This window comes from Phoca vitulina, unplaced genomic scaffold (assembly GCF_004348235.1).
Source record: "Phoca vitulina isolate PV1807 unplaced genomic scaffold, GSC_HSeal_1.0 scaffold46, whole genome shotgun sequence".
NCBI classification, from domain to species: Eukaryota; Metazoa; Chordata; class Mammalia; order Carnivora; family Phocidae; genus Phoca; species Phoca vitulina.
In genome coordinates this window covers 7,039,151-7,052,362 of record NW_022589749.1, presented here as the reverse complement: position 1 = coordinate 7,052,362, position 13,212 = coordinate 7,039,151, and the positions used below count along the sequence as shown (strand labels likewise).

The window sequence follows — 13,212 nt, the reverse complement described above, 5'->3', positions numbered from 1 at the left end:
TTCGGCTCAGGTCATGATCCTGGAGTCCCGGGATTGAGCCCCGCATCGGACTCCCTGCTCAGCGGGGAGTCTGCTTCTCCCTCTGATCCTCCCCCTCTCATGCTCTCTGTCTCCCATTCTCTCTCTCAGATAAATAAATAGAAAATCTTAAAAAATAAAATAAAACATCTCTGTAAAATCTGTAGTGATGTCACCTCTGTCATTCCTGATGCTGGTAATTTCTTTTCTCTTTTCCTGATATGTTTGGCTAGAGCAGTAATCCCCAAACTTTTTCTTTCTTAAAGGCCAAATAGTAAATATTTAAGGCTTTGCAGGCCATTCCAGTCTATATTGCAACTACTCAACAATGCTGTTAGAGAGTGAAGGCAGCCATGGATAATACCCATGGGTGAGACTTCCAATGAACTTTATTTACAAAAACAGGTAGCTAGATTATGACCCATAGCATGGCAACCATGGGTTATAGGTTTATCAATTTTATTGATCTCAAAAAAATCAGCTTTGGTCCCATTGATTAGTTTTTCTGCTTCCATTTCATTGGTTTGCATTCTGATCTTTTTTTTCCCCTTCCATTCTGATCTTAATTTGCCTTTTGCTTACTTTGAGCTTTTTTTCTTGTTCTAATTTAAGGTCAAAGCTGAGATCACTCATTTGAGACTTTTCTTCTTTTCTAATATAAGTGTTTAGTGCTATAAATTTCCCTAAGAACTGCTTTACCTGCATCTCACAAATTTTGTTTTTTTTAATTTTCATTCAATTCAGAATACTCTGATTTCTTGGTTTGTCTTATGGGCTATTAGTATGTAATTAGTTTCTAATTGGGTATTTTCCAGATTTATTTTTTCTAAAGTTTATTTAAGTAATGGGGCTTGAACTCATGACCGAGTTCAAGAATCACATGCTCTTATGACTTAGCCAGCCAGGTGCCCCCAGATTTTTAAGTAGGTGCTACACCCAGTGTGGAGCCCAACGCAGGGCTTGAACTCACAACCCTGAGATCAAGATCTGAGCTGGGGAAAAAAAAGACCTGAGCTGAGATCGAGAGTTGGACACTTAACCAAGTGAGCCACCTAGGTGCCCCCAGATTTGTTATTGATTGCTAATTTAATTTCCTTGTGGTCCAAGAACATAATTTGTATGACCTGAATCTCTTCAAATTTATTGAGACTTGTTTTATCCTTAGAATGTTCTTGAGGCCATAAATGTTCTGTATGTACTTGAAAAGAATATGCATTCTATTTTGGTTGGATAGGGTGTTATATAAATGGCAGATAGGGGTGCCTGGGTGGCTCAGTCAGTTAAGCGTCCGACTCTTGATTTTGGCTCAGGTCATGATCTCAAGGTCTTGAGATTGATCCCCACATCAGGCTCCACATTCAGTGGGGAGTCTGCTTGAGATTCTCTCTCTCCCTTTGTCCTTCCCCCAGCTCATGCTCACTCGCTTTTTCTAAAAATTAATCTTTTTTTTTTTTTTAAAGATTTTATATATTTGAGAGAGAGCGAGACAGCAGGAGTGGTGGGGAGGGGCAGAGGGAGAGGGAGAAGCAAAGCAGGCTCCCCACTGAGCAGGGAGCCTTACTCAGGGCTCAATCCCAGGACCCTGGAATCATGACCTGAGCTGAAGGCAGACGTTTAACCAACTGAGCCACTCAGGCGCCCCTAAAAATAAATCTTTTTAAAAAATTGGCAGATAGGTCAAATTTGTTGATAGTGTTGTTCAAGCCTTTATGTCCTTACTGATGTTCTGTTTACTTACTCTCTTAATTATTGGGGGGAGGGGTTTGTTTGAAATCTTTATTGTAATTAAAGATTTGTTTTTCCTTTTTTTTTTTTTAAGGATTTTATTTATTATTTGACAGAGAGAGACACAGCGAGATAGGGAACACAAGCAGGGGGAGTGGGAGAGGGAGAAGCAGGCCTCCCACGGAGCAGGGAGCCTGATGCGGGGCTCGATCCCAGCACTCTGGGATCATGACCTGAGCTGAAGGCGGATGCTTAATGACTGAGCCACCCAGGTGCCCCTAAATTTTATTTTTTTAAAGATTTTATTTATTTGTCAGAGAAAGTACAAACAGAGGGAGTAGCAGGCAGAGTGAGAAGCAGGCTTCCTGCTGAGCAGGAAGCCCGATGCAGGACTCGATCCCAGGACCCCGGGATCATGACCTGAGCCGAAGGCAGACACCTAACCAACTGAGCCACCCAGACGTCCCCTAAATTTTATTTATTTATTTTAAGATTTTATTTATTTATTTGACACAGAGAGATAGAGCAAAACACAAGCAGGGGGAGTGGGAGAGGGAGAAGCAGGCTTCCCGCTGAGCAGGGAGCTGGACGCGGGGCTCGATCCCAGGACCCCGGGACCATGACCCAGGCCGAAGGCAGATGCCCAACGACTGAGCCACCCAGGCACCCCCAATTTTATTCTTTTTTAAAAAGATTTTATTTACTGGACAGAGAGAGAGCACAAGCAGGGGGAGCAGCAGGGAGAGGGGGAGGGAGAAGCAGGCTTCCCTCAGAGCATGGAGCCTGATGCGGGGCTTGATCCCAGGACCCTGGGATCATGACCTGAGCCAAAGGCAGACACTTAACTGACTGAGCCACCCAGGTGCTCCCTCAGCTTTCTTCTATTTTTAGCATAGTAATCTCTTTCCATCCTTTTACTTTTATTCTATTTGTATTTATATATTTAAAGTGGGTTTCTCAGGGCGCCTCAGCGGCTCATTCATTAAGCATCTGCCTTCGGCTCAGGTCATGATCCCAGGGTCCTGGGATCGAGCTCTACATCGGGCTCCCTGCTCCGCGGGAAGCCTGCTTCTCCCTCTCCCACTCCCCCTGCTTGTGTTCCCTCTCTTGCTGTGTCTCTGTCAAATAAATAAATAAAATCTTTAAAAAAAAATAAAGTGGGTTTCTCAGGGGCGGCATATAGTTAGGGTTGAAGTCACAACCCTGAGATTGAGTCATGTGCTCTACTGACTGAGCCAGCCAGGCACCCAGATATGGTTGGGCTTAAATTTTATCTTTTTGCTATTTCTCTGTCTCGTGTTCTGTGTGCTTTTTTTTCTCTTTTTCTGCTTTCTTTTAATACTTCTTATGATTCCGTTTTATCTCCTTTGTTGGCTTATTGGTTAAAACTGCTTATTATATTATTTAAGTAGTTGTTTTAGGGTTTATAGTATATACACCTCTAATTTATCTTAGTCTGCCTTCAAGTAATATTGTACCACTTCATGGTCGGTATTACAATAGCGTATTTAATTTCTTTCTTCCTAGCCTTTGTGCCATTGTCATACATTTATTTCTTCATTCATCAAATATCCCCAATACATTGTTCCTTTGTTTAAACAGTCAATTATCTTTTAAAGACATTTAAATAAGAAAAAATGTCTTTTATATTTGCCCATGTCATTACTATTTTAGTACTCTTTCTGCAGACCCACATTTCCATGTGGTATCATTTTCCTTCTGCCTGAAGGACTCTGCTGTAGTATTAGGTCAGCATGTGTTGAGTTCTTTCAGCTTTTCTATATCTGAAAAGGTCCTTATTTCTCCTTCACCTTTAAAAAATTGTGGTAAAATACACCTAACATGAAATTTAACATTTTAATTATTCTGAAGTATACAATTAGGTGTCACTAAATCCATTCACAGTGTTGTGGAGCCATCACCACGCTCTTGTTCAAGAATTTGTAATCTTTAGGGGCGCCTGGGCGGCTCAGGTCATGATCCTGGAGTCCCGGGATCAAGTCCTGCGTCGGGCTCCCTGCTCAGCAGGGAGTCTGCTTCTCCCTCTGACCCTCCTCCCTCTCATGTGCTCTCTCTATCTCATTCTCTCTCTCAAATAAATAAATAAAATCTTAAAAAAAAAAATCAACATGCATTCTTAAAAAAAAAAAAGAAATTTTAATCTTTAAAGGAAACTCCATACCCATTAAGCACCTCCTCCTCTGGGTGTCCTTCTCATCACTACTCTGATTTGCCTCTAGGTAGTTGTGTATTTTCTCCTTCACTATTTGAAAGATATTTTTGGCAGGTATAGAATTCTTGATATCCCTCCCCTGCCCTGCCCCAGGACTTTAAATATGTTGCACTACTGTCTCCTTGCTTGCATTGGTTCCAATGAGAAATCTACCATCTTTATCTTTGTTCATCTGTATATAATGTGTCTTTGTGGGGGGTTATTTTTAAGATATTCTGAAGCACTGATTTTAAGCAATTTGTGATGTACCTTTGTATGGTTTTGTGGCATTAAGTACATTCACATCGTTCTGCAACCGTCACCACCACTCTGTTTCTTGTGCTTTAGGTTCATTAAGCTTCCTGAATCTTTATAGTTTTCAGGTAAATTTGCAAAAATTTCAGCCATTTTTTTTTCCAGCCATTATTTCTTAAGATTTTCCCCCCATTTTTCTTCCCTTTGGGGGATTATTCTCACTCCTATGTTAGGCCAAATGAAGTGCCGTATCTTATTGATATTTTCACTCTTTTGGATTCTTTTGTTTTCAGATGAATCCTTTGCATACCCCCGAGGTCACTAAAATCTTCTGTGTCTAATCTGTTGCTAATCTATCCAGTTTCCATCTCAGACATTGTAGTTTTTATCTCTAGATGTTTAGGTTGGGTTGTTTATATTTTCCATGTCTCTACCGAACAAGTTCAGTGTTTTTTTTTCTAGCTTTGTCAGTATATTGTATGCAATAATAACTGTTTAAATGCTCTTGCCTACGAATTCTATCATTTGTGTAATTTCTGGGTCAGTTTTGGTTGATTTTTCTGGGTCCTATTTTGCTTCTTTGTGTGTCCAGTGGTTTTTGATTGGATGCCAGGCATTCTGAATTTTACCCACTTATGTGCTGGCTATTTTTGTATTCCTTTATTTTCGAGTTTTGTTTTTATACTTGATCACTGTGAAACAGCTCGATCCTTCTGTGTCAAACTTTTAAGCTTTATTAGGTGGGACCTGAACAGGAATTAGTTTTTCCTAATTCCAAAATTAGGTTTCTTTTTTTTTTTTTTTTAAGATTTTATTTATTTATTTGACAGAGAGATAGAGAGCACAAGTAGGCAGAGAGGCAGGCAGAGGGAGAGGGAGAAGCAGACTCTCCACCGAGCAGGGAGCCCGACGTGGGGCTCTCGATCCCAGGACCCTGGGATCATGACCTGAGCCGAAGGCAGCCGCTTAACCGACTGAGCCACCCAGGTGCCCCCCTAATTCCAAAATTAGTAATTTTGCTGCACTACTAAGGCAAAAATAAAAGTTCCATAAATGATAAAGTTTTCTATATTGGCTAGTGGGAACCGGAACTATTTCCCGTTCTTTGCCAGTTCTAATCCTTTCGGCTGGTTCTTTTCCCAGCCTCTGGCAGTTTCCTTATATGCAGGAGCTTATCATTACTCAACTGAATACTTGCGAAGGACCACCAACAGATCTACACAGTTCTCTCTATACAACTCTTCCTGTCTGGTACTCTGCCCCACAAACTAGGTGCCTTGGATGCTTTGTTTTCTTAACTCTGGGAGACTGTAGGGTTCCACCTTGGGTTTCCCCTCCTTTTGCTGCTGTCTGAAAACTATCCGTACCATATGCTGAGGCCATGATACCACCACCATATTTCTCTTCTCAGAGCTCTGTCCTTCATTGCCTGATGTTTTGAGAACCATACATGTCAGGTTTTTTTTTTTTTGTTTTTTAAAGATTTTATTTGAGATAGCGAGAGAGAGATTGAGAGAAAGCAAGCACGAGAGGGTTAAGCAGACTTCCACTGAGCAGGGAGCCTGATGCAGGGCTCGATCCCAGGACCCTGAGATCATGGCCTGAGCCAAGGGCAGATGCTTAACTGACTGAGCCACCCAGGTGCCCTACATGTCAGGTTTTTATTTTAGTTGTTGAGATGAGGGAGGGTAAGTCTGGTTTCTGTTCATCTATCGTGGTTAGAATTAGAAGTGTCCTGAAAGCATTCTTTCTAGATTGTTTTAAAGCCTGATGCCATTCTGATTTGCATGTCATTTTTCCCCCTTGAAGCTTTTTAGGATGTCTATTTTTAAACTTCCCCATGTGTATGTTGGTGTGGATTCTTTTTCCATTCAAAGAGCTGGACACTTAATAAGCATTTTAGAAACTTGTGACCTCTTGTTTTTCAGAGTTTTTTTTTTTTTTGGTAATTTCTCTTCTGTTTTCTCTCTTTGCAGAATTCCAGTGATAGTTGGATATTGACACTCTTAGACTGATCCATTTTTTCTTTCATATTCTTTTTGCCCAACTTTATGGGAAAGTTCAACCTTATCCTTTCATTCTTATATTAAATATATTTCTGGTATTTCCAAAACCTGTCTTTTATCCTTTCCGACAGCCTTTTTCCCCCTTACTCAATGGATGCAGTACTTTTTAAAGTTTTAAGTAATCTCTGCACTCATGTGGGGCTCAAACTCACAACCCCACGATCAGGAGTCCTACCCTCCACCAACTGAGCCAGCCAGGCACCCCGATGCAGTACTTGTTCTCATACTTTGTGCCATAGCTGTTTCTTAGATATCTTGTTCTACTCTGTAATTTTTGTTTTGGTATTTTATGTTATAGACTTTTCCTCAAATCTGTGTCTTGGCTGTCTATATTTAAGACTTGGGTGGGGCGCCTGGGTGGCTCAGTCGTTAAGCGTTTGCCTTCGGCTCGGGTCATGATCCCAGTGTCCTGGGATCAAGCACCCACATCGGGCTCCCTGCTCAGCGGGAAGCCTCCTTCTCCCTCTCCCACTCCTCCTGCTTGTGTTCCTTCTCTCGCTGTGTCTCTGTCAAATAAATAAATAAAATCTAGAATAGAGGAAAAAAAAAAAGACTGGGGCACTAAAAATGAGAAGCTTCTTTAACTGTCATGTTCACTGTGGGGCAACCGGCTGGCATTTTCACTGGAGAGCTCCTGCTGTCAGAATCTGTGGGTCTTATCTCTGGTTTAGTCCAGAAAAGGGTCTTCCAGCCTGCTGTGTAAACCTAGGGTGGGGCTGGAATCTCAGCTGCTCAGGTGGTTTCTCCTGAATAGGACTTCTTTCTCCAGGGTGGTGGGCTTGAACTTCTGCTTCTTACATGAATTTCCAATCCTTGTTTTCCTCCTGGCACATGGGGCTTCTAATTCCTTCTTCCCTTTACAATGTTTGTTTTTTAGAGGGAGGAACAAATAAGCTTGCTTCCCATGATGTGTTCATGAATTCTTCCAATAGTTATCCCTTCAGAAATTGTGGATTAAAAAGATTTGTTTCATGAAGATGGAATGTGCGTTTTTTGTTCTTTTTTTTTAAAGATTTATTTGACAGAGACACAGCGAGACAGAACACAAGCAGGTCCTCATTTTGGTGTACTTGTATTTGGTGGAGGGGCACTGAGGCATTGGGATTTATTTTTATAAGTAGGCAACATGCCCAACACGGGGCTTAAACTTGACCCCGAAATGAAGAGTTACATACTCTGAGCCAGCCAGACTCAGTACTTGTTATTAAGAAACTATCCCTCCAGGAGAACATCCCTACAGAAAAGTGCCTGGTAGTACACAGCCCACTGTGAACATGTTATCTATCACCACCACCCATATCAAAAACATCACCAAGACCCCAGAACACCCCTCCTACTCTCAGGCACTATCCTCTGGGACCCAAAACCACCACTATCTTGACATTTTATGGTAAGATAGATCAGTTATTTTTCACTTTTCAGTATTATTTAAATGAACTTATACCATTAAGTACTTTTTAATGCTTGATTTCTCTTGCTGATCACTGTGTGTGTGGCTCCTCCGCATGGTTGTACGTAGCAGTAGTGTGCTTTCCTTCCTGCCCAGCATTCCATCATGTGCCACTGCGGCGAGCGCCGTGACTGCTACTGTGGGCATTCTCTTACACGGCTTTTGGTGCGCGTGTGTATGTGTTCTGTTGGCCTGGGATTGCTGGTCTTAGGGCATGTGTAGTGGAGAGTACCAGTTTTCCAAAGCAGTTGTAGGTTACATTCCCATCAGTATGTGCTTGGTTCCACATCTGCCCCCAACCATGGGGGGGTGGTGGTAGTTGTATAGATTTTTGTCATGATTTTAATAGGCATTTCCCTGATGACTAATGAGGATGAATGTTGTCTATTATTGGATAGTGTAATTTTGAATACACTTGTTTTTTAAGAAGCAACTCTTTAAAATGGCCTCAACCATTCTGGAGAGCAGGAGAATCCTTGCTGTGCTCAGTGAGATATCTTCAGCTGAGGCACCGCACTCCCCAGCTTCTCCCGTCCAACAGAAGTCTTCTCTTAGCTGAGAGTGGTTGCTTTTGCTGTTTGTTTCTAGTGCCGTGAGGCAACAGACAGAAGGAGGAAAGTTGCTTATTCCTCATCCAAGAGGACTCTTGCTCTTCCTGTAATAAAGACATAGGTGGGATAACTTCCACTAAAATTTAGCATTTATTAAGTATAAAGGTAGGGTCAAAAGAAGAATTAAGTGGGTCTGTGTGAGGCCTCCCGTGGAGCAGGAGGACGTGATAAGCAGGTCAAGGAGACTGGCTGGATTCTCCTGAATGCAGACCACAGGGTTCCCTTTCGGGGTGGCAAGGGAGAGCTGTGCAAGAAGAGGGCAGAACCATCGATCTTAAGAAAGCAGCACTAAGTCTACCTTCTGTGCACTTCCCTTCTGTACAGTTCTAAGTCCACTGCCGGCTCCCAAGGGAGGATATGTGGTCTAAGGACGGCCTAGACTCTTCCAGTGCAATGAGCTCCTGGACGAAAATCCTCACACTGGCAGAAGAGTATAGACAAGCTCCACTATGAGTAGGGGGCAGAACATGCAGCGTTAGGTTTAGCTTTGACCTTGGATTTCCATCCCTTCGAAGAATCATACTTTCTATATGAAAACCAGCTTCAAGGAGTTGAATGGGAGGAAAGGATAGCTTATAAGCATGGTGGAGTAAGAATCACATCAAGTGCAGAGACCTAATTAATTCCTAACTACTGGACAAGCACTTCGGTATCAGAGCCGTCCGAGCCTGTCAGCCTTTGAATCTTTCCAGTGGGTAGATGATCACACAACTCTTCAGGTAAATCAAAATTAGATGAAGGTTATTTATTGGTGCGACTTTTTTCCTGTAGTGAGCTTCCTTTACACAGCAGTGGTGTAAATAGCATCAAATTGAATGAAAACTTTGTTAAATGCAACCATAAATAATTATAATAAATATACATCAAGTAACTTTACAGCACACGTTTTTTTTTTTTAGGGCCAAGGTTTGAATCGGTCTGGAGCGCTCAGTGTGCTCTCTGGGAGACGCAGTCGTGTTAGCAGCAAACATCCCACTCACAGCTGTCATCCGTTCAAGTGATGGGCCAGAAGAAGCTTCCCAACCCCCCCGGGGGAGGTAGCTGACAATTCTGAGCCCATTCAAGGGATGGGAAGGATTGGAAGGGACCAAGACTGTAAAAATACAGAGAGGAAGAACCACTTCTAATAATCCAGAGGCTCTTTCGTTATGCAGAAATAAGAGGATCCTTTGTCAGGACTACACCCTGGTGTGACCCCCAGTCCACGGGGCTCTCGCTGCTAGGAGGCGGCGGCCAACCCTCTTCCTTTCAAGCAGGGAAGCTGCTTGCAGGTGCTCACCTCCAGACAGGACTGCTCGTGCATCAGATGGAGCCGATGCAGCCGGAACGATGAATCCGGTTTTAGCTTTTCCTTAGGTTGGGGAATCATTTCTATAATGGTTCTTAATGCATTTCCTAAGAATAAGAGGGAGGAGATGGATGCTCATGGCTCTAAGTCTAAATCCATACAACTTTCCAACAGGCCAGGGCCACAGCAGAGAAAGGAAAAGCACAGCTTTCTCTCCCGAGCATTCACACTCCAGAGCCTTCTCGTCAGCACTCACTCACTCAGAACTTTCAGTATTCACAATATTATACAATAAATACAGTGATGCGATTCCATGAGAACTGGCAAGGCCCAAAATGACAGTGTCCAATAAGATGGCATATGCTACTCTGGAACAAAGTACCATCGGACAAAGACCTGTTTGGGGCACCAATGCACTGGGGCAGCGGGTGAGCCTGGAGCTCAGCCCTGGCACACACGCTCACATGGGGTGGCAAGGGAGTAGGGGGTGGGCCTGGCCAGAGGGGGCAGAGGACCCCACAGTGGTCCTTGGAAGGTCTTAGTCACTGAAGGAGACCCTGAATTGAGCAGAGCACCTCAGTCAGCTCTTTTTAAAATGGGTGTGTGGCCCACTCACCAACACTGCGGTGAAGAAGGGCTGTTTCTGAGTACAAAGGGGGGGGATAGGCTTGAATCCTGTGCTTTCCTGTTCAATCAGTCTCAGAAAAAGGCCCCCACTCGAGCGCTGTCTCTCCTCCTCTGGGTGTCCTTCTCAACTCCTGGAGCTGCAACACGCCTGGCTGTGAACTAAGATTGGGGATGAACCCTTTGGTCTTCTGAGGAACGCTCATGGAAAACTGTCAGACCAGGGGCCCAGAGGAGACAGGGCAGAGGGTTGTCTGGGTGGGAAGGGGGGAACCATGGCTGGGGGGGGGGGGGGGGCGTGCTTTTCCTCAGAAAAACCCAGACCATAAACAAGGCTCTAAAGCCAGAAGATTAACACAGAAAGCTCCCTGTATGTGTCTCCCACGTTTGGGTAACTGGCCCAACCATTTCAAGATGGAAGGAGGCCTGCGGGAGCTGTGTCCAGGATCAATTCCCCCTCAAGGCAGGAGGGGCCGGGCCACAGACTTGTTTGTGAAGATGCTCTGCGGAGAGAACAGGATGCTGTGTGTGGCCGTTGGGATCTCACCACCAGCTTCCTGCTGGGTGATTCCATGATGTGGAACTAACTGGGGCCTTATGGCATCAGAATCCGGTGGCCATGAAAGACAATGTCCAGGAAGATCAAATGAGACACAGGCTGCCTGGGAACTAAACTATCCTACAAACATACCACAAACAGGTAGTAAAAGAACCAACCCATCACGAAACATACAAATACAAAAGGTTAAGTCTTCCAGGAAGCCCTGGAATGTGGACAAAAGTTCAGAAAAGCAAAATGTCGCCAACTCCTCACGCAGGGCCCGGAGGGATGTGCCCTCAGTGGCAGGCTTCCCAAGCCGGCGGAGCGGTGCCTCAGTGACGGACTCACTCTGGGGCTCCCTCCCCTCAGCCACTCAGGGGGTCTTCTCGGTAGTGAATGGCACAACGAAGTTTCTCCAGCATGATTTCCAGAGAGGAGTACTGGGGAAGTTTGATCATGAACATGCAGGTCTCCACTCGGATGTAGCGAGAGTCTGGGGAACCTGCAAAAAACCCCACCAGGCCAGCGTTAGGAGGCTGGGCTATGATTCCAGGGAGGCCTATCGGCCTCTCTGCGTCCAGGGTTGCTGCTCCGGGCAGCTCTGAGCCAACCCCAAGGCTCATCAGGAGGAGGGGCAGGGCAGGGGCAGGGCAGGGGCAGGGCAGGGGCAAAAGGAGAGAAGATTCCGGAGGAGAAAATGGCGGACACAACTACTGTACAGCAGCGGGCATCACGGTGCCGACCTGGGAGGGAACCTGGTGAGAGAGAAGTCGGGCCAGCAGAGGGTTTTATTTTTCTACATTTAAAAGTTGGAAAATTAAAACCTTTCTGGATTTTTAGCTTCTTAAAACATCAGAGAAAGGGCGCCTGGGTGGCTCAGTTAGTTAAGAGACTGCCTTCGGCTCAGGTCATAATCCTGGAGTCCCGGGATCGAGTCCCGCATGGGGCTCCCTGCTCAGCGGGGAGTCTGCTTCTCCCTCTGACCCTCTCCCCCCCATGCTCTCTCATTCTTTCTCTCTCAAATAAATAAAATCTTTAAAAAAATAAATAAAACATCAGAAAATGTGTCAACCTTGGGCCGCTATGGAGGACTCTTGGCTGAGGTCAGGTTTGGGGGTCAAGTGACCGCGCGCCCCTCCCCCATTTACACCGGGGTCTAGCTGTCCATTGATCTCCCTCCCGCAGGGCCCAGCAGCCCCAGCTCCCAACTGAGAGAAGGGCCTGTGTGTCCCGACTTGGAACACGACAAGGGGAGGGCGGTACCTGCTGTGCCATCTGGGGGGGCAATCTTCATGGGGTAGGGGGGCACATGGGCTGTGTCAGGGCCCCCGTCCTTGCAGGGGCAGGTGAACGGGATGCGTTCCTGGTTGCAGGCAAACTTGATGAACTTGCACAGCTCCTCCTGGGCGAACATCTCCAGTGCCCCCCAGAAGAACTCGATGTGCTGGTCCGTCTCCATCAGCCCCACCTGGTACATGGTGTGGGCCTGGGGAAGAAAGGCCCCCGAGCCGTGAGCAGACCCGGGCCTCTGCTAGCCCAGTACCTCCCTAGGCCAGGTGGGTGCAGCGGGACACGGGGATCGTGACGATGACGAAGGCCTGGGAGGTACTGTCCCAGCACCCGCGTGTGGGAGCGTAGCCTGCACGTCAGGCCCAGCAGCAGAGGCTCGACCCAGGTTACCCCGTGGACACACCGGGCGGGTCCTGTCACCGTTCCCACTGGATGTGAAGTCACTCGGGCACGGTCGCGCAGCTCGCAAGAAGCAACCCCGGGATGCCAGGGCCCCGCCCGAGGGAAGCTGGCCAGGCTGGGGAATGGAGGGGGCTCAGCAAGAGCGGTCGTCTCTCGGGACCCGGCTTAGGACGGGGGCCTGGAGGCCAGTGGTCTGGGAATGACGCTGCCGCGAGGAAGCTTCGGCCAACTCAGCTGTGAGACGGGCTGAGCACGGCCTCCCCCCGCCGCCCCCCAGGGCAGCGCTGCGACACAGGAAGCACCAGGGCAGACCCCCGCCGACCCCGCCTGGCCCGGCCCCAGGCCACCGACCTTGAGGAACTCGAGGTTGATGTAAGGGAGGCCGCACGTGCGCAGCTCCATCTCCAGCGGGCTGAGCGTGGTGAGCAGCTGCAGGGGGATGATGGCGCCCAGGCCGGCCCTCACGGCCGTCACGCACTCGGCGTTCTGCAGCTCCCGCAGCCGCAGGCTCCGGATGGCGGCCGCGTAGATGTCCTTGTTCTCCCACCTGCCGGCGCGAGGGCCGCCCGGGTGAGGGAGAACGCCGAGGCGGCCCGCGGGGCTGCGCCCGGTCTCAGGGCCACACGCTCCCCCCCCCCCCCCCCCCCCCCCCCCCCGCCCCCGGCCGAGGGCCCAGGTACCGGGACGTCCTCTCCTGCCTCGGGCGTCACCCGCCTCGCACCGGGGCTTT

The 13,212-nt window shown here is 46.9% G+C and overlaps 1 protein-coding gene across 6 annotated transcripts in view; it reads right to left on the bottom strand.

Moving 5' to 3' along the window:
- Positions 1-9,057: 9,057 nt before the first annotated feature.
- The window catches only part of HECTD4 (HECT domain E3 ubiquitin protein ligase 4), a 178,441-nt gene continuing 174,286 nt past the window's right edge, over positions 9,058-13,212 (bottom strand). For all 6 annotated transcript variants that reach the window (XM_032431524.1, XM_032431525.1, XM_032431527.1 and 3 more), the window contains exons 74-76: positions 12,834-13,029; positions 12,054-12,276; positions 9,058-11,292 (exon numbers count right to left, since the gene is read on the bottom strand). In XM_032431524.1, the coding sequence (XP_032287415.1) occupies positions 11,156-11,292; positions 12,054-12,276; positions 12,834-13,029 (556 nt within the window). In that variant the 3' untranslated portion in view covers positions 9,058-11,155. The remainder of the gene's footprint in view (positions 11,293-12,053; positions 12,277-12,833; positions 13,030-13,212) is intronic.